This window comes from Xenopus laevis, chromosome 1S (assembly GCF_017654675.1).
Source record: "Xenopus laevis strain J_2021 chromosome 1S, Xenopus_laevis_v10.1, whole genome shotgun sequence".
In the NCBI taxonomy this organism is placed as follows: Eukaryota; Metazoa; Chordata; class Amphibia; order Anura; family Pipidae; genus Xenopus; species Xenopus laevis.
Genome location: NC_054372.1, coordinates 3,386,818 through 3,407,512, shown reverse-complemented (window position 1 = coordinate 3,407,512; position 20,695 = coordinate 3,386,818). Strand labels below are relative to the sequence as shown.

General features: G+C 41.6%; 1 protein-coding gene across 2 annotated transcripts in view; it reads left to right on the top strand.

Annotated features, from left to right (window-relative positions):
• Positions 1-20,695, top strand: part of coe3l.S (COE3-like S homeolog) — a 67,587-nt gene that overhangs the window by 14,178 nt on the left and 32,714 nt on the right. For both annotated transcript variants that reach the window (XM_041579342.1, XM_041579341.1), the window contains exons 2-6: positions 5,584-5,740; positions 5,911-5,974; positions 9,635-9,690; positions 12,195-12,268; positions 15,837-15,905. In XM_041579342.1, the coding sequence (XP_041435276.1) occupies positions 5,584-5,740; positions 5,911-5,974; positions 9,635-9,690; positions 12,195-12,268; positions 15,837-15,905 (420 nt within the window). The remainder of the gene's footprint in view (positions 1-5,583; positions 5,741-5,910; positions 5,975-9,634; positions 9,691-12,194; positions 12,269-15,836; positions 15,906-20,695) is intronic.

Sequence of the window (20,695 nt, the reverse complement as noted above, 5' to 3'; positions counted from 1 at the left end):
CTAATGTATCAGCCTGTACCCCTGATTCACTTCCCAGCTCTCCCTGTAACACCCCTTTCCCTCCTCTAATGTCATTGGCTCCCTCCTGTCTGCTGGGAGAAGCTACTGGTGAATAAAGCATCTGACCCTTCCTTATACCTATCTAATGTATCAGCCTGTACCACTGATTCACTTCCCAGCTCTCCCTGTAACACCCCTTTCCCTCCTCTAATCTCATTGGCTCCCTCCTGTCTGCTGGGAGGAGCTACTGGTGAATAAAGCATCCGACCCTTCCTTGTACCTATCTAATGTATCAGCCTGTACCCCTGATTCACTTCCCAGCTCTCCCTGTAACACCCCTTTCCCTCCTCTAATGTCATTGGCTCCCTCCTGTCTGCTGGGAGAAGCTACTGGTGAATAAAGCATCTGACCCTTCCTTGTACCTATCTAATGTATCAGCCTGTACCACTGATTCACTTCCCAGCTCTCCCTGTAACACCCCTTTCCCTCCTCTAATCTCATTGGCTCCCTCCTGTCTGCTGGGAGGAGCTACTGGTGAATAAAGCATCCGACCCTTCCTTGTACCTATCTAATGTATCAGCCTGTACCACTGATTCAGGGAGACAATTCCACATCTTCACAGCTCTCACTGTAACAAACCCCTTCCCAATATTTAGCTGGAACGTCTTTTCTTCTAATCGGAATGGGTGACCTTGTGTCAGCTGGAAAGACCTACTGGTAAATAAATCATTAGAGAGATTATTATATGATCCCCTTATATATTTATACATAGTTATCATATCTCCCCTTAAGCGCCTCTTCTCCAGCGTGAACATCCCCAATTTGGCCAGTCTTTCCTCATAGCTAAGATTTTCCCTTTACCAGCTTAGTTGCCCTTCTCTGTACCCTCTCTAATACAATAATGTCCTGTTTGAGTGATGGAGACCAAAACTGTACGGCATATTCTAGATGGGGCCTTACCAGTGCTCTATACAGTGGGACCCCCTCCTCCCGTGACTCTCTGCCCCATTTAATACAAGTCAAGACCTTATTTGCCCTTGATGCTGCTGACTGGCATTACTTGCTACAGACAAGTTAATTATCTACAAGGACTCCAAGCTCCGTCTCCATTATGAATTTGCCTAGTGCAGTCCCATTAAGGGTATAAGTGGATATTGTTACATCCCAGGTGCAGGACTTTACATTTATCAACATTGAATCTCATTTGCCACTTAGCTGCCCAGATTGCCAGTTAGTCAAGATCCTGTTGCAAGTGCCACATCCTGGATGGAATTAATTGGGCTGATAGTTTTGTGTCATCTGCAAACACTGATACATTACTTACAACACCCTCCCCTAAGTCATTAATGAACAAGTTAAATAAAAGTGGCCCCAATACTGAGCCCTGGGGGACCCCACTAAGAACCTTACTCCAAGTAGAGAATGTCCCATTAACAACCACCCTCTGTACCCGATCCTGTAGCCAGTTTCCTATCCATGTGCAAATGACTTCATTAAGTCCAACAGACCTTAGTTTAGAAAGCAGTCGTTTGTGGGGCACAGTATCAAACGCTTTGGCAAAATCCAAATAGATCTACTGCCCCCCCACTGTCCAGCATCTTACTTACCTCATCATAAAATGCAATCAAATTCGTCTGACATGACCTATCCTTCATAAAGCCATGCTGATTGCTGCTCATAATGACATTCATTAGGACAAAATTTTGAATGTGATCCCTTAACAAGCCTACAAATAATTTGCCCACCACAGATGTCAGACTTACTGGCCTATAATTGCCAGGCTGAGATCGTAATCCCTTTTTAAATATTGGAATAACATCAGCTTTTCTCCAATCCATAGGCACCATACCAGATGACAGTGAATCTGAGAAAATCAGAAATAAGGGCTGGTCTAAAACTGAACTAAGCTCTCTTAGAACCCGGGGGTGTATGCCATCAAGCCCTGGAGCCTTGTTTACATTAATTTGTATTAAAGCTTTTTGAATCATATCCTGAGTCAGCCACTGACTAGATTGAGCTGAGCCATTAGTGCAGTTATTAAGTGAGCCTGGGAACTCAGACTCCTCTATTGTATACACTGAAGAAAAGAACTGATTTAGCACATTTGCCTTTTCTGTATCTGTTACAACCAGACTGGTACCATTATTTAATGGAGCAACACTCTCAACCTACAAATCATTAATGAACAAGTTAAATAAAAGTGGACCCAATACCTGAGGGACCCCACTAAGAACCTTACTCCAAGTAATGTCCCATTAACAACCACCCTCTGTACCCGATCCTGTAGCCAGTTTCCTATCCATGTGCAAACGACTTCATTAAGCCCAACAGACCTTAGTTTAGAAAGCAGTCGTTTGTGGGGCACAGTATCAAATGCTTTGGCAAAATTCAAATAGATCACATCTACTCCCCCCCCCACTGTCCAGCATCTTACTTACCTTATCATAAAAAGCAATCAAATCTCCAATCCATAGGCACCATACCAGATGAAAGTGAATCTGAGAAAATCAGAAATAGGGGCTGGTCTAAAACTGAACTAAGCTCTCTGAGAACCCGGGGGTGTATGCCATCAGGCCCTGGAGCCTTGTTTACATTAATTTGTATTAAAGCTTTATGGATCATAACCTGAGTCAGCCACTGACTAGATTGAGCTGAGCCATTAGTGCAGTTATAAAGTGAGCCTGGGAACGCAGACTCCTCTATTGTATACACTGAAGAAAAGAACTGATTTAGCACATTTGCCTTTTCTGTATCTGTTACAGCCATACTGGTACCATTATTTAATGGAGCAACACTCTCAACCTGCATCTTTTTACTATTAATATATTTAAAAAACAAGATGAGGATATTTGTCAGGAACTGAATCCTTTATTGCTGAGCTTCCTAGGCCCACCTAATAAATACACGTCAGTATATCATACCTACCAACTATGCCATTTTCTGCAGGACAGTCACAATTTTGACAGCTCAGCCTGCAGTCCAGGATTGTTACTAAAATAATCTCCTGCATTGACACCAGAAAAAGTTACAAGGTTTCTAACTTAATTGTTTTTTGGCAGAGAGCCCAGACTACATGGCAGGTGCACTTGGATACTTTTGTGACAATTTAAGATAAGCAAAGAAACAATTGTAATTTTTTATATTAGCTGGTTTCTTGGGGAAACTGTGAGTTGCAGCTTAAAGGACAATTCCACTTCATTAGCAAAACTGTAATAACACATAAAAACCAAAGAAATGTGTTCAAACTTTCATAACCTGCCAAATTAAAATGGTAATTAGGGGGTGTTGCCACAAAAATTGACCTGGTCAAAAAATTGTCACAGCACGCCAAATCTTTTTGTCCCTTTTCTATTTCCAAAATGTTGGGAGGTACTGTATGGTAAATTAACCTTGTAAGCAAAGAACGTCATCACAAAGCAAAACTTTTGTGGCTCAACAGAAGTGTTGGTGTTGAGTTTGGTAAGAAAAGAAGTGTTTTTAAGGCTTTCAAGTTAGCTGGGACAGCCAGCACCTTTATCAGGTACAAAGAGGCTAATAAAGAAGATTTAAAAAAGCTATATGTGAAAAGTAAAAAAGGGGTGTGACCCATAATGTTGGGGGGGGGCAGTTGGGTGATGAGAACAGGGAAAAAGCAGAGATTCTGAACTGTTATTTTTCAACTGTCTACACAAATGAGGAACCAGCTAATGAAGGTTTCCTTCTTAATAGTCCCAATTCTAGTAATACAACTAATGATGCATGGTTCACACATGAGGAAATTCAAAAGAGACTAGAACATGTTAAGATTAACAAATGTTCAGGACTGGATGGTATTCATCACAGGACACTAAACAAGCTTAGCTTTGTGATTGTGAGAACTTTTTTACTTGTTTTTTCTTAATTCTTTGAGGTCTGGCATTGTGGCGAGAGACTGGCCAATTGCTAATGTGATGCAGCTATTAAAAAAGGCATCCCATTCTCAGCCTGAAAACTATAGGCCAGTTAGTCTGATGTCAGTGGTAGGAAAGGGCTATTTAGAAGGGGTAATAAGGGATAAGATATTTTACAACACTGCAGATCACAATGATATTGCCTAACAGATTTAATTACCTTTTATGAGAAGGTGAGCAGGAACCTTGACTCTGGGATGGCAGTGGATGTGATCTACTTAGACTTTGCTAAAGCATTTGATACAGTGCCACACAAAAGGTTACTGGTTAAATGAAGGAATGTTGGCCTGGAACATAGTATTTGTACCTGGATAGAGAACTGGCTAAAAGATAGACTACAAAGAGTGGTGGTAAATGGAACATTTTCTAATTGGACCAGTGTTGTTAGTGGAGTACCGCAGGGCTCTGTACTAGGTCCCTTGCTTGAACGATTCGAAGGATTTTTTTAAAAAAAACGTTGACTTCTCAAAAGCCTCAGATAGGTACAGTACTTCGATTTTCGTGTGGTCGAATTTTCGAAGGTTTTTCAATTCAAGTCGAAGTCGAATTTGCCCTATTCGATGGTTGAATTTTTTTAATTCGAAAATTCACTTCAACCTTTGATAAATCTGCCCCATCGTGTATGTGAGTGTATGGAGGGTCAGTGTGTATATACAGTATGTGAACTGGGGTTCATTTGGAGGGGTTGAACTTGATGGACTTTGGTCATATTGCAACTTAACTGTAATAATCTGTTGTGGTTACAAACAATGTTCCCTCTAAGGTGTTCGCTCACATAGGAATTTGGAAGGCCAGCGCCTACAACTAATTGTGATGCGCACAATGAAGTTTGTGTGAAAACAAAATTTTGTATCAAATCTGACACGAGGACACTCGGCACACAAGTTTAAAATCTGCACACAAAAGAATATTTTTGTGGACATAACCGAGAAGGAATTAGAGGGAACACTGGCTGCAAACACGTCATTCATGCAGTGAGTCTCTGGCAGACAGCTGAAGCAATTGGTTAAAGGATAAGTAAACCTTAAAAATAAGCAAATGTAAAATTGATGAGGGGGCTATTCTAAGCACTTTGCCATGTACATTCATTATTTATTTATGTTAATTTGCAAGATATTTAAGGATTCATGTACTGTTAACATCAATGAATTTTGTTACAGCAGCGCCACCTGCTGGTCATTTTCTGACCAGTCTGACCAGCAAGTAGTCAAGGAAGTTGTCAGGAGAAAGAAAGAGGCTGATGTTCTTCTGCTTAGGAATAAAATTAGAAACCTTTCTCACATATTTTCTAAACAGAAAGACATCAGAGCAGCCTCTTTCTTTCTCCTGACAACTTCCTTGACTACTTGCTGGTCAGACTGGTCAGAAAATGTCCAGCAGGTGACGCTGTTGTAACAAAATTCATTCATATTAACAGCACATGTATCCCTTAATATCTTGGAATTAAAAATAAATAAATAATGAATGTACATGGCAAAAGTGCTTAGAATACAACCCTCATCAATTTTACATTCACTTATTTTTAAGGTTTACTTATCCTTTAAAGAAAACCAGTGATCTTCCTGCAAGCAGTACTGGGTTGGTAGACAAAGCACCAAGTGTTTCCGTCCATCTGTCTGTCTGCTTAACGTGTCTCCTCTCATTCCTCCTGCAGTGGGATAGGCCTGGCCCGAGCTCATTTTGAGAAGCAGCCTCCTTCCAACCTGCGCAAGTCCAATTTCTTCCACTTTGTCCTGGCGCTTTATGACCGACAGGGACAGCCGGTGGAGATCGAGAGAACGTCCTTCATTGACTTTGTGGAAAAAGATAAAGTAAGGGGAACGGCTCTGCACCAACACATTTATATCATTGTGTGACACTGGGAGAGTCTGGAGGAATTCACAAGTGGGTTTAGCAGAAACCCATTACAGCCAATCAACAATTAGCTCAAAAATAAAGGCTGATTCCTAGATGTCTGATTGGCACTTTTTTGTGTTGTCAGGAGCACAGTGGGGAAAAGACCAACAATGGAATCCATTACAGGCTGCAGCTTCTCTACAGCAACGGTAAGAGGTTCACAGGCTTTATGGGTAATCTATTGCTGCATGAGGATCAGTAATCAGAAAGTGCTCAGACCACCGTGATAATCTATAGCTTCACAGGCATCAGTAATCAGTAAACTCTCAGACATTGATAATCTATTGCTAAACAAGCATCAGCAAACTTTCAGACCATGTTAATCTATAACTGCACCGACATCAGTAATCAGTAAACTCTCAAGACCCTGATAATCTATGGCTGCACAGGCATCAGTAAACTCTCAGACACTGATAATCTGTTGCGTCACAGGCATCAGTAATCAGTCAGACATTGCTAATCGATTGCTGCACATGCATCAGTAATTAGTAAACTCTCAGACACTGATAATCTATAGCTGCACAGACATCAGTAAGTAGTCAGACATTACTAATATTTTGCTGCACAGGCATTAGTAACCAGTAAACTCTTACACTGATAATCTATTGCTGCACAGGCATCAGTAATCAGTAAGTGCTCAGACACTTATAATCTATTGCTGCACAGGCAGCAGCAAGCAGTCAGACATTGTTAATCAATTGCTGCACAGGCATCAGTAATCAGTAAGTGCTCAGACATTGTTAATCTATTGCTGCACAGGAGTAATACTTCCCAGAAGCAGAGGTGCAAAGAGAGAAATGCAGGCCATGTGGTAAATATTGTGCATTATATATCATATATATATATATCAGATCACGGGCATGTTATACCATGTTCTTGTCCTGGCAAGTTCATCTGTCCATGGGCCCCAGATTTTCTTAAATTTGTCACCCTCTGCTCAGATAGATCAGTTTCTAAACATGGAGGGCCTCATTTCTAAAAGATTTCCAACATTTTAAAGTAGGTGCTGTAGGTAATTTCCAGGGTAGTAGAAATGCTTTTCTCTTTATTGACATGTGAATGGCTGCATGTAATTCACTTTACACCTGGTGATCTGTTCTTATCGCTGAAAAATACACAAGAGGTTTTCCAGAAATAATGTCACATCAATGAATGTAAAGTGTTTAACAGGCAGTGCATTTTTGGGAGAGGAATTATTCCAGTACAAGTATTTTCTTATAAATTAGGAATGTCAAACTCCCATTGTCGTCATAATCTGTAGTCCAGAGCAGTGGTGCCAAAGGTTGATTATTATTATATACATGCTGGACTGTATAAGGCTCTGCAGATCATCAATACTTGCCAATTTAGAACCCGGGCAGGGGATATTGGCGTTAATTGGTTACAGACTTCTAACACTAATAGACTGCAGATGCCATTTCCCATGGAGATGACGTGGTCTTACTGAGTAATTTCACTTTCTGCTTCCTGATCTATTTCTGGACACAAAATATTCATATATAGGTATAAAGTAATTCAGAATACATGCAGTTTCTCTGAGAATATGTCTATTGTAGCTGTGGCAAAGCAGGTAGGGGTAGACAAGAAGTGACAGTGGAACAAAATGAAGACAATACAAATAGATGGAGACAGTAGGTAAAGATGGAGAGAGTAGGGTAAGATAGGGACAGTTGGCCAAGTTGTAGACAATAGGCTAAGATGGATAGAGTAGACTAAGATGGATACAGTAGGCCAAGATGGAGAGAGTGGGCCAGGATGCAGACAGTGAGACAAGATGGAGACTGTAGAACAAGATGGAGACAGTAGACCAAGATGGAGAGAGTGAGATAGTTTCTGTGCAGGGATTTAACTGAGTACAAGCAATTACTGGGCTCCTAAACATAAATAGAAACATCCCTATGGTTTCAGAATATTACTCAATGTGGTAGGCTACCCTATACTGTATGTCTCCTAATTATCTTTGATAACATGGGAAAAATATTTATTCACGATAGGATATACAAATGTCTCATCAGAGTTCTATTGTTACACTGTCATTATGTAAAGTCTATATACATATGTGAAGTTAAAAGATATTGATTTGGAATCAAACGCCATGGACTACTATCTTTCCCCTTCCCTACCCTCCCCTTTTCTTCTTTCTTTACCCCTTCCCTATACTTCACTGAAGCCAATAAAAATTATTGTACAAAAAAAACATAGTGAGAGGGGGCCAAGATAGAGACAGTAGACCAAGATAGAGACAGTAGACTAAGATGGAGACAGCAGGGCCAAATGAAAACAGCAGGGCAAGATGGAGACAGTAGACCAAGATGGAGACAGTAGACCAAGATGGGAAAAGCAGGGGAAGATAAAAACAGCAGGGCAAGATGGACACAGGTTGGAAAGATGGAGACAAAAGGGCAAAACAGAAACAACAGAGTACGATGGAGACTACAGGGCAAGATGGAGACAGTAGAGTAAGATGGAGACAGTAGAGTAAGATGGAGACAGTAGACCAAGATCGAGACAGTAGGTCAAGATCGAGACAGTAGGCCAAGATGGGAACATTAGGGCAATATGCAGACAGTAGACCAAGATGGAGAAAGTAGGCTAAGATGCAGACAGTAAAGCAAGATGGAGACAGCAGGGCAAGATGGAGACAATAGGGCAAGATGGAGACAGTAGGGCAAGATGCAGACAGTAGACCAAGATGGAGACTACAGGGCAAAATGGAGACAGTAGAGCAAGATGGAGGCAGTAGGGCAAGATGGAGACAGTAGGGCAAGATAGAGACAGTAGGCAAGATGGAGACAGCAGGGCAAGATGGAGACAATAGGGCAAGATTCAGACAGTAGACCAAGATGGAGACTACAGGGCAAATGGAGACAGTAGAGCAAGATGGAGGCAGTAGGGCAAGATGGAGACAGTAGGGCAAGATAGAGACAGCAGGACAAGATGCAGACAGTAGACCAAGATGAAGAAAGTAGGGCAAGATGCAGATAGCAGGGTAAGATGGAGACAACAGGTCAAAGTGGAGACAGCAGAGCAATATGGAGACAGTAGGGCAATAATGTGATGGTATTACTGTGGTGACAGCAGGATAGTAGATACTTGTATACTAGTGATGCTAGTAAGGCAGTGAGATGACCATCTGTTGTAGAGTTATACATTTTTCTGTGCTGGTAAATTTCAAGTGGCCTCTGTAGCCAAAATCAACAAACCAGTTAAATTGTTGTGAGTCAGGTTTAATCACTGTTGAAAATAAATCAGAGATATATATTGGGAAGCATTTCTGCATACACTGCTTACTTAGTAACACATTGTCTAAAGTTAATGGTGATTTTCCCTTCAGCTTTGCCTTCTCTGTGTTCTCCATTGCCTCTGGCAGAGAATGGGGTGGAGCATTGCATGGTCGCTGTCTGTGACAAGGCTCAGTTCTAATGGACACAAAGTTATTCCTGAAATAGCAGTGTCCTAAGTTTGTCACAGGAGTGCCGAGCACAGTCCCACAAGCAGTTCACAAGAGGACCACTCTGGAGAACACAGAGAAGGCAGCTGCAAACAGGTTGGGGCTGAAATCAGTGAACTGAGACATTATTCTGTAGGACATTTATAAAGTCTGTGAGGATTACATTTACACTCTGCAGCCTGAGGTTCCCCAGGTAAATCTTGACAGGCATAACTGTTACAGTCCAATGATATTGTGAGGCTTGCCCTTTAATTGTATGAGCGTTTCTGCTAGTGATGACATGGAGCACAAGGGATCTCTACAGTATTACACATGGCGGAAATTTCTTATTCTAATTTTTTTGTTTTATTTGCCCCAGGGCTCAGGACAGAGCAGGACCTGTACGTCCGTCTCATTGACTCCATGTCCAAACAGGTATGTACTGCCCCATTACTCTCCTCCTCTTCATTCAGTACAGAGATGTGGGTCCTGCACGTTGTCACTCACTGCGCCCGAAAGTTCGCCAATGGCTGATGTTGTGACAGCACCTCTACAGGCCACTCACCATGTCACACCAACAACGTCCAAAATGTCATGTGAATTTCACTTGCACCCGACCTCATTGGAACTTGCCCCTGGCACTAAGTGGTGCAACTCATAAAGTGGTCGTTTGAGGAGACCACTCAGAAGCAATTCTGCTGTGAACATTATTTATTCAGAGACTACTCAACATGTTTCAGGCCTTATGTGCCCTTTCTCAAGTGTAACCCTAGTCAGAAACGTGAAACCTTTTTAACACGCGCCCATTCCATCCCCCACCAAGTGGGTAATTAATGTCCTCAGGTGTGTCCATGTCTTCCCAATCCATAAAGACCCAATTCTGGGTAGGACTACACGGACGTTTTCTGAAATGCTGCGACAAAAAGCCGGTGTCAAATCGCATGCAACGGAAATGAGGTAATTGAATGCATTGTCAAATGAAGTTGCAGCGTTGATCCACGACTGTCAGATGCAGATGCTGCACACTGTTTCTGCATCCGACAGTCGTGTTGCGCCGGATCAACGCTTCACCCGACATTTCTATCTCTTACCGTATTTCCATTGCATGCGATTTGGCGCCGGTGTTTGTCGCAGCGCATCAGAACGCGCCGAAAACGTTGTGTAGTCCTACCCTCTTTTCCAAAGTCACAGGGGGAAATTCACTAACCTGCGGAAATTTGTCAGCGCCGGCTTCGCTCACATCGCAACACTTCGCCAGGTGTAGATTTGACCATGACAACGCTAATTCTCTAAAATCCAATGTTGCGTCCAGGGCACCAAACTCTGGCGAATTTGCGTTAGCGTTACTGCGCCGAGCGAAGCGAAGTTGCACTAGCATTGGCTAATTTGCATATGGCGGGAAGTTAAAGTTGAATGGATGTATATGTTGCAGCAAATACATTACACTGAACAAGCCCAGGAAACCTTAATAAATAAAATAGAGTTGTTATATTGCCCTACACATGAGCCCAGTGTATAGTTTATGTGCCATATGTTAGGAAATGTAGGGGTGAGCCCGGGTACCCAAAAAAATTTGACGGACTTTTGCAGCCTATCACCCTGAAAAAGTAAAAGACATCAGCGTTTTTTGGGACTTAGAAAAATTTTCAACTAAAAATTGAAGAAGCCCTATACATTCCATTGCATTTTGCCTGGTCTGAGCTGGAGGAGGCGAGTCTGGCGGAACAGGTAACGTTGAGTAAAAGGCGCCTGGCGTAAGAGTGCAAAGTAGCGAGATCTCCTTCGCTAGCGAAGTTACACCTGCGCCTGTTAGTAAATCGCCGAAGTCTGGAAATGTAGTGTATTAAGACGTTTAATCCATTTCCCTTCTGCTTGTAATAATTTCTTATGTGTATCACCACCTCTTCTATCTATTTCAATTTCTTCCAGTACACACCACCTCAAATGCATCGGATTGTGTTTAAACTCATTTAAGTGTCTGGAAACCTGTGTGTCTGTTGGTGTGTGTACTTTAAAATTTCTTATGTATCCTCTCTGTTCCTGGACTCTTTTTTGACCTCTGTTTTTGTCTGGCCTACGTAGCCCATACCACATGGGTATTTTAACAGATAAACAACATAAGTTGAGTTACATGTAGCGTGACATTTAAGGTTAATTTCATACTTTGTCGGGTGGTTTATCTTGGGGCCTTTCATTATTGAGGAACAACAGTTGCATCCCAAGCAGGGATATGTGCCGTGTTTGGTTTTACCTTTAAATTTATTACGCTTGCGTCTAGTGTCTGGTGGACTGAGCGAATCCTTTAATGTGTGGCCACGTTTATAGCAAATAAATTGCCGATCTAACTGTATTAGAGGCCAATATTTCTTTAGCACATTTTCCACCTTGCCCCTGAGTTGGTTAAATGTGGATACAAAGGTTATTCTGTCATTTGCTGTGTTTTTCGGTTTTTTGACCAAAAGACTATCACGTGGGAGTATTTCTACTTCCTTAATGGCCTTATTTATAAGTTCTGGTCTGTGGCCTTTTCCTAAAAACCGATTTGTAAGGGTAAACTTGGCCTCAGTGTAACTCTGTGATCTGGAGGTTATCCTTTTTGGCCCTTGGTTCCAATTTAAGTGGTGCGACTCCTTCTGCTTCAAGATGGCAAAAGGCTGCACCTTGTGGTAGTGTTACTTATAGAGTAGTGATAGTAGCCAGAGTAGGAAGAAATAAGGAGCTCTGTACTTACTATAGGATAACAAGTATAGTAGGAAGTGCTGGACTCCCCTGTCCCCAGCTCAGTACACAGATCCCATTCCTGTTCATTCTACATGAGGATCTAAGAGTCGCCATTCAACTTCATGTTCTCTGACTATTTGTGATACTTAACTGGAGATAATATGTCTGTTAGACTGGCTTTATTACTGTGACTGACGTCATTTATTGTTTCTGTCCAGCCAATCATCTATGAGGGACAGGACAAGAACCCAGAGATGTGCCGAGTGCTGCTCACCCATGAGATCATGTGCAGGTGAGGAGTGAAGTCAGTGTTCTCTGTTATACCCACTTCAGCCATAAAGCAGGACAGGACTGTTGCTTCTAATGGATCAGAGTTTCCAATAGATATGAAACATTTTACAAGGTCTTCCTCACCTTCTGTACCGGTATTGATTGTGATGTATGTAACTCCATATGTTCTATGTATGTAATTCATGTAACTTAGTTGTATAATCACATTTAGTTTACAGGGATCTGGGTGGATTTCTCATTTCCCATCATTCCCTTCCCTTTATACAAAGCATGATGATGTAGGGGGGCCAATGAAATCCAGTTAACTCCCCTATAAATATGCCCTCAGCCCAATGTGAAGAATAATAAGCATTTCCTCACTGCCCCCCGCACCCCCCGACAGCTTTAATATCCTGCAGCTGAATTTATAGTCACAGGGGCATAATGTTTGTAGGCCCCAGTAAAGTCTACTTCTGCGCACCCACCTCCCTGCATGTGGCCCATGATCACCTTGGTAGTCCCTGTGCCTTAAAGGATTGTGGGGGGCACACACTCTCCCCCTATGCCATTCATTCTCTACTATGCCATTCATTCTCTACTATGCCATTCATTCTCTACTATGCCATTCATACCCTACTATGCCATTCATACCCTACTATGCCATTCATTCTCTACTATGCCATTCATTCTCTACTATGCCATTCATACCCTACTATGCCATGCATTCCCTACTATGCCATTCATACCATACTATGTCATTCATACCATACTATGCCATTCATTCCCTACTATGCCATTCATACCCTACTAAGCCATGCATTCCCTACTATGCCATTCATACCATACTATGTCATTCATACCATACTATGCCATTCATTCCCTAATATGCCATTCATACCATACTATGCCATTCATTCTCTACTATGCCATTCATTCCCTACTATGCCATTCATACCATACTATGCCATTCATTCTCTACTATTCCATTCATACCCTACTATGCCATTCATTCTCTACTATGCCATTCATTCTCTACTATGCCATTCATTCTTTACTATGCCAATTATACCCTACTATGCCATGCATTCCCTACTATGCCATTCATACCATACTATGTCATTCATACCATACTATGCCATTCATTCTCTACTATGCCATTCATACCCTACTATGCCATTCATTCTCTACTATGCCATTCATACCCTACTATGCCATGCATTCCCTACTATGCCATCCATACCATACTATGCCATTCATTCCATACTATGTCATTCATACCCTACTAAGCCATGCATTCCCTACTATGCCATTCATACCATACTATGCCATTCATACCCTACTATGCAATTCATTCCCTACTATGCCATTCATACCATACTATGCCATTCATTCCCTACTATGCCATTCATTCTCTACTATGCCATTCATTCTCTATGCCATTCATACCCTACTATGCCATGCATTCCCTACTATGCCATTCATACCATACTATGTCATTCATACCATACAATGCCATTCATACCCTACTATGCCATTCATACCTACTATACCATTCATTCTCTACTATCGCATTCATACCCTACTAAGCCATGCATTCCCTGCTATGCCATCCATACCATACTATGCCATTCATTCCATACTATGTCATTCATACCCTACTAAGCCATGCATTCCCTACTATGCCATTCATACCCTACTATGCCATTCATTCTCTACTATGCCATTCATACCCTACTATGCCATTCATACCCTACTATGACATTCATACCATACTATGCCATTCATTCCATACTATGTCATTCATACCCTACTATGCCATTCATTCTCTACTATGCCCTTCATACCCTACTATGGCCATTCATTCTCTACTATGCCATTCATACCCTACTATGCCATTCATACCCTACTATGCCATTCATACCATATTATGCCATTCATTCTCAACTATGCCCATGTATTCTCTACTATCCCATTCATTCTCTACTATGCCATGCATTCCCTACTATGCCATGTATTCTCTACTATGCCATTCAATCCCTGCTATGCTATTCATAAACTACTGTATCATTCATACCCTAGTATACAATTCACACCCTTACTATGTCATTTATGTGGTACTATGCCATTAAAGTTATGCCATGCTATAATATTTATACCAATTATGTAATTCATTCCTTGTTATGCTTTAAAGGGGCTGTTCATCCTTGAGTTAATGTTTAGTATGATGTAGAGCAATACATGTGTAGCCTTACAGAGCATTTATTTTCAGACGAGGTCAGTGACCCCCATTTGAAAGCTGGAAAGAGTCAGAAGAAGAAGGCAAATCATTCAAAAACTATTCAATATAAATAATAAAGACTAAGAATGTGCTAAGAATTGACCATTCTATAACATACTAAAAGTTAACTTGAAGGTGAACCAACCCTTTAACCTTATTATACCATTCACACCACACAGTGCTACCATATTGTACTATACTGTACACATACTGTAGTATGTTACTCATACTCTAGTGTACCTACCATGTCACTGATAATTGACTATGCACATTCATACCCATTTTTTGCCCATATCAGCAATTATAACCTACTGTGCCATTCATACCCCTTTACATGTTATTCACCCCTACTATGCCTTTAGTACTGCACTATTCTATTCATACCCTGCTATGGCATTTAAACCTCACAGTCACAACCTCCTGTTCATAGCTGATTATTTCTATTCCTACCCCTGCTATAACCTTACATTATTGAATTACTGGGACAGGACATAGTAGTACCTTCCTTCCTATACAAAAACATAGTCGCCGCTTTGTTTGTGCTCATTCTAGTTGGCTTGGTACATGTGTGCCCCCCAAGGAGACAAAAGTTACAATTCAATCTCTGTTTTATCCATGGTGATATGTGTGAGGAACTCCCCCCAGGGCTCTTCTTGCTCCCAACCTTCTCTATTGTTGCTAACACACGGGGAGCAATTACAATATTTACTCATTATAGTAACGAATTGAGGCTAATGAACCATGGAAGAGCTAAAGACACTTTCTAGAACAGGGGTCCCCAAACTTTTTTTTACTTGGGAGCCACATTTAAATGTAAAAAGAGTTGGAGAGCAACACAAGCATGAGAAAGTCCATGGGAATGTCAAATAAGGGCTGTGATTGGCTGTTTGGTGGCTCCTCTGTGGCAGCCTACATGAGGATCTGTTGGGCAGTACACCTAGTTTTTATGAAACCAAAACTTGCCTCTAAGCCTGGAATTCAAAACTAAGCACCTGCTTTGAGACCACTGGGAGCAACATCTAAGGGGTTGGTTAGCAACATGTTACTCACAAGCTACTGGTTGGGGATCACTGTTCTAGAAGCTTCCAGACCCCTAGAGAAGACTAGACTAGAAAATTATGTTTGTCTTTGGGGTTACTTTGTAGACCTTGGAGGAGACGATGCCCCCAAATGGGCACCAATAGCATCCTTGGAGCCTCCATCCAGTTCCTTCTACCAGGAAAGCTTTAATTCTAAATCAAAAAAATGGCATTGCAACATAAGAGTTTCAAGGTTGAGGATTTCAATGATCATTTATATTATTCCGTTGCAGTCGGTGTTGTGACAAGAAGAGCTGCGGGAACCGAAATGAGACACCCTCGGATCCAGTGATCATAGACAGGTAAAGAGACCTTTACTGTTGTGCAATTGGTCCTACATGATCATGTGACCTCAACAGAAAAGCACAATGATATAGTGAGCCTACTCGCACTTCAAGTTGCCCGACATGTCAATAACTGGTCTGGTTTTCGGGGGTGATAAATCAAGGGAACAAATACTTTTATTACACATTATATAGAGTATATACAATATATATAAAGTTATAAACTTGTAACCAATGATTTCGGTTTGTCCGACGTTAATTGTTTGTTCACTTTTTTGCCTTTCTGCGGCCTCCCTGGTGTGACTGTAATACTTCAACATTTATAACTCATCCCCCAGGGATTTTTGGTTTAGTTTCTAATTTGTACTTTCCCTTTATAGAAATCAATTATGTAGTATTTGTCTCAGGGATACGAGTCATTCCCATCCCTTCTCTCACTTACAATGGATTTGTACTACTCATACTGTAGCTGCCAACAACTCCAGGATAGCTAGCTCTAGTAGCAAACTGCCATTCTCTTTAGAGAGGTGCTGGGATTCCTGTGTGAGCTACAGTTCAGTTTCTATGGAACAGCACTGTAACAGTCCTTTTGCCTTAAAGCAGGGATCCCCAACCTTTTGAACCCGTGAGCAACATTCAGAAGTAAAAGGAGATTGGGAGCAACACAAGCATAAAAAAATGTTCTCAGGTGCCAAATAAGGGCTGTGATTGGCCATCTGGTAGCCCCTATGTGGATTGTCAACCTACATTGAGGCTCTGTTTGGCAGTGCACCTGGTTTTTATACAACCAAAACTTGCCTCCAAGCCTGGAATTCAAAAACAAGCTCCTGCTTTGAGGCCACTGGGAGCAACATCCAAGGGGTTGGAGAGCAACATGTTGCTCACGAGCTACTGGTTGGGGATCACTGCCTTAAAGGAACAGTAACACTAAAAAATGAAAGTGTTTTAAACTAATGAAAATATAATGTAGTGTTGCCCTGCACTGGTACACTGGTGTGTTTGCTTCATAAAAACTACTATAGTTCATATAAACAAACTGCTGTGTAGCCATGGGGGCAGCCATTCAAGCACAGGATACACAGTAGATAACAGATAAGTACTACTATAGTTTATAAAAACAAGCTGCTGTGTAGCCATGGGGACAGCCATTCAAGCACAGGATACACAGTAGATAACAGATAAGTACTACTATAGTTTATATAAACAAGCTGCTGTGTAGCCATGGGGGCAGCCATTCAAGCACAGGATACACAGTAGATAACAGATAAGTACTATTATAGTTTATAAAAACAAGCTGCTGTGTAGCCATGGGGACAGCCATTCAAGCACAGGATACACAGTAGATAACAGATAAGTACTACTATAGTTTATATAAACAAGCTGCTGTGTAGCCATGGGGGCAGCCATTCAAGCACAGGATACACAGTAGATAACAGATAAGTACTACTATAGTTTATATAAACAAGCTGCTGTGTAGCCATGGGGGCAGACATTCAAGCACAGGATACACAGTAGATAACAGATAAGTACTACTATAGTTTATATAAACAAGCTGCTGTGTAGCCATGGGGGCAGCCATTCAAGCACAGGATACACAGTAGATAACGGATAAGTACTACTATAGTTTATATAAACAATCTGCTGTGTAGCCATGGGGGCAGCCATTCAAGCACAGGATACACAGTAGATAACAGATAAGTACTACTATAGTTTATATAAACAAGCTGCTGTGTAGCCATGGGGGCAGACATTCAAGCACAGGATACACAGTAGATAACAGATAAGTACTACTATAGTTTATATAAACAAGCTGCTGTGTAGCCATGGGGGCAGCCATTCAAGCACAGGATACACAGTAGATAACAGATAAGTACTACTATAATTTATATAAACAAGCTGCTGTGTAGCCATGGGGGCAGCCATTCAAGCACAGGATACACAGTAGATAACAGATAAGTACTACTATAGTTTATATAAACAAGCTGCTGTGTAGCTATGGGGGCAGACATTCAAGCACAGGATACACAGTAGATAACAGATAAGCTCTGTAGAATTCCATTGTATTCTTTTACAGAGCTTATCTGTTATCTTCTAAGTAGCCTGTGCTTTTTCTCCTTTTTTTTAGCTTGAATGGCTGTAGCTTGTAATATGTTTACTTTAGTTGTCTTTCTAAAACAAACACTTTTACCAATACAAAGTAACGGTACATTATATTTTAGTTACTCTAAATTACTTTCATTAGGGTCTTGTTTTTTTTAGACATTTCATGTAAAAAGCAAGAATGTAGCAGTGCATTTTAATTTTTTAACTATAGAAGGAATGTGCTTAAAAAGTGTACCTTTAAAACAGTCATTTAATTGATTGGTGAAGGGAGCAGAATCAATCTGATTGGCTCATCAATCTATAAATAATACAATGCTTTGTGTCTATATATGGGTTGTCCTTGCTAAATGGAGCTAAAGTCCAGTAATGGTTAAACAGGCCTTGCCCAGGCTCCAATTCATTAAATACTAATTTGTTTCATTTTCTACAAACTGACCCATGAATCAGCGGCCGCCGGGTGCCTCGTTAGTGTCATGTTTAGGCTCCAGTCCCATCAGTTGTAGGTGCTGAACCAATGATCCGGACATAATCTGCTGCTATAAACTACAATTGGGTTTATTATGGGGGACAGGGCCTGGCTATTTGTAACGGGAAGGCTATTGATTCCCATATATAATGCCATTGATTTCCTGGGGCAGCTATTGATCTGCTGATGAGATACTATCAGTTGTGAAATGCGAGGCCTTCGGGGATAATGAGCAGTTAATTGAGCCAGCCCTGAGATGCTGCTCCTTGTAATTATTCTGCACTGACATTGGATCACTTGTGTGTGTGGGTTGGGGGCCCTCCAGCTCGAGGCGTAGGATGTTGTATCATTGCTGGAGACGATTGTACTTACTGAGGGCCATATAAATATCTATTAAGTAGATACAGGAATAAATTTGACCCAAAACAGGCAACATCATTGGTGATGGGTATGTACCATTTTCACTGGTGTTGACTGGATACCATGTTGGGCTTCATCTTACATAGTTACATAGTTACATAGTTAAATTGGGTTGAAAAAAGACAAAGTCCATCAAGTTCAACCCCTCCAAATGAAAACCCAGCCCCATACACACACCCCTCCCTACTTTTAATTAAAATTCTATATACCCATATCTATACTAACTATAGAGTTTAGTATCACAATAGCCTTTGTATTATGTCTGTCCAAGAAATCATCCAAGTCCCTCTTATAGTCATTAACTGAATCATCACCCGGCAGTGCATTCCCCCAACCTCACTGTCCTCACTGTGATGAACCCCCTACTCTGTTTCCTTTAAATGAAACTTCTTTTCCTCTAGTCTGAAGGGGAGGCCTCTGGTACGTGATTCTCTTTATGGGTAAAAAGGTCCCCTGCTATTTGTCTATAATGTCCTCTAATGTACTTGTAAAGTCTAATCATGTCCCCTCACAAGCGCCTTTTTTCCCCCAGAGAAAACAACCCCAACCTTGTCAGTCTCCCCTCATAATTTAACTCTTCCCTCCCTCTAACCAGTTTAGTTGCACTTAGTCTCTGCACTCTCTCCAGCTCATTTATATCCCTCTTAAGGACTGGAGTCCAAAACTGCCCCCATACTAGGGATGTAGCGAACGGCGGAAAAAATGTTCGCGAACATATTCGCGAACTTGCGACAAAACATGCGAATAGTTCGCGAACGTCGCGAACCCCATAGACTTCAATGGGAAGGCGAATTTTAAAAGCTAGAAAAGACATTTCTGGCCAGAAAAATGATTTTAAAGTTTTTTAAAGGGTGCAACGACCTGGACAGTGGCATGCCAGAGGGGGATCAAGGGCAAAAATGTATCTGAAAAATCCATTGTTGACACAGCGCTGCGTTTTGTGCTGTAAAGGGCAGAAATCACACTACGTCACTCAGGTGATGTTTCTGGACACGGAATGTGAAAAAGCTCACACAGCTAGGTGGCACTTGGTTAAAGACTGGGCAAATAATGCCTGCAAGGGCAACTTATACACTACAGCCGTTGGATACGGAATATATTATTGCTGCTTGAAAAACGTCACTCGGGTGGTGTTTCTGGAGACGGTATTATTATTGATATTTAGACAGCTAGGTGGCAGTTGTTTGAAGAACAGATGCAGATGAGAGATCAGCAGCAGGACAGACAGCTGCCCACAGCAGCTACATACAGAGCACTGCAGTAGAAGGTAGATTACTAGCCAGCAAAGCTACCTAACCTAAAATGTCCCTCAAATCCCTGCAGAGTTCTGTCCCTACAATACAGAGCAGTATCAAGTAGATTACTAGCCAGCAAAGTTACTATCAACTGTCCCTCAAATCACTAACAGCTCTCTCCCTACACTAGCTCTTCCAAGCACACACAGGCAGAATGAAAAAACGCTGCAGGGCTTCAGTTTATATATGGAAGGGGAGTGGTCCAGGGGGTGTGGGGGTGGTCCAGGAGGGAGAGCTTCCTGATTGGCTGCCATGTATCTGCTGGTCTGGGGTGAGAGGGCAAAAATAAGCGCCAGCTAAGGCGAACCCAAATTGGCGAACGTCGCGCGACGTTCGCGAACATTCGCCGAACGCGAATAGTCGATGTTCGCGCGAATTAGTTCGCGGGCGAACAGTCCGCGACATCCCTACCCCATACTCCAGATGAGGCCTCACCAGGGACCTATAAAGAGGCAGAATTATGTTTCATCCCTTGAGTTAATGCCCTTTTTTATACAAGAACTTTATTTGCTTTAGTAGCCACA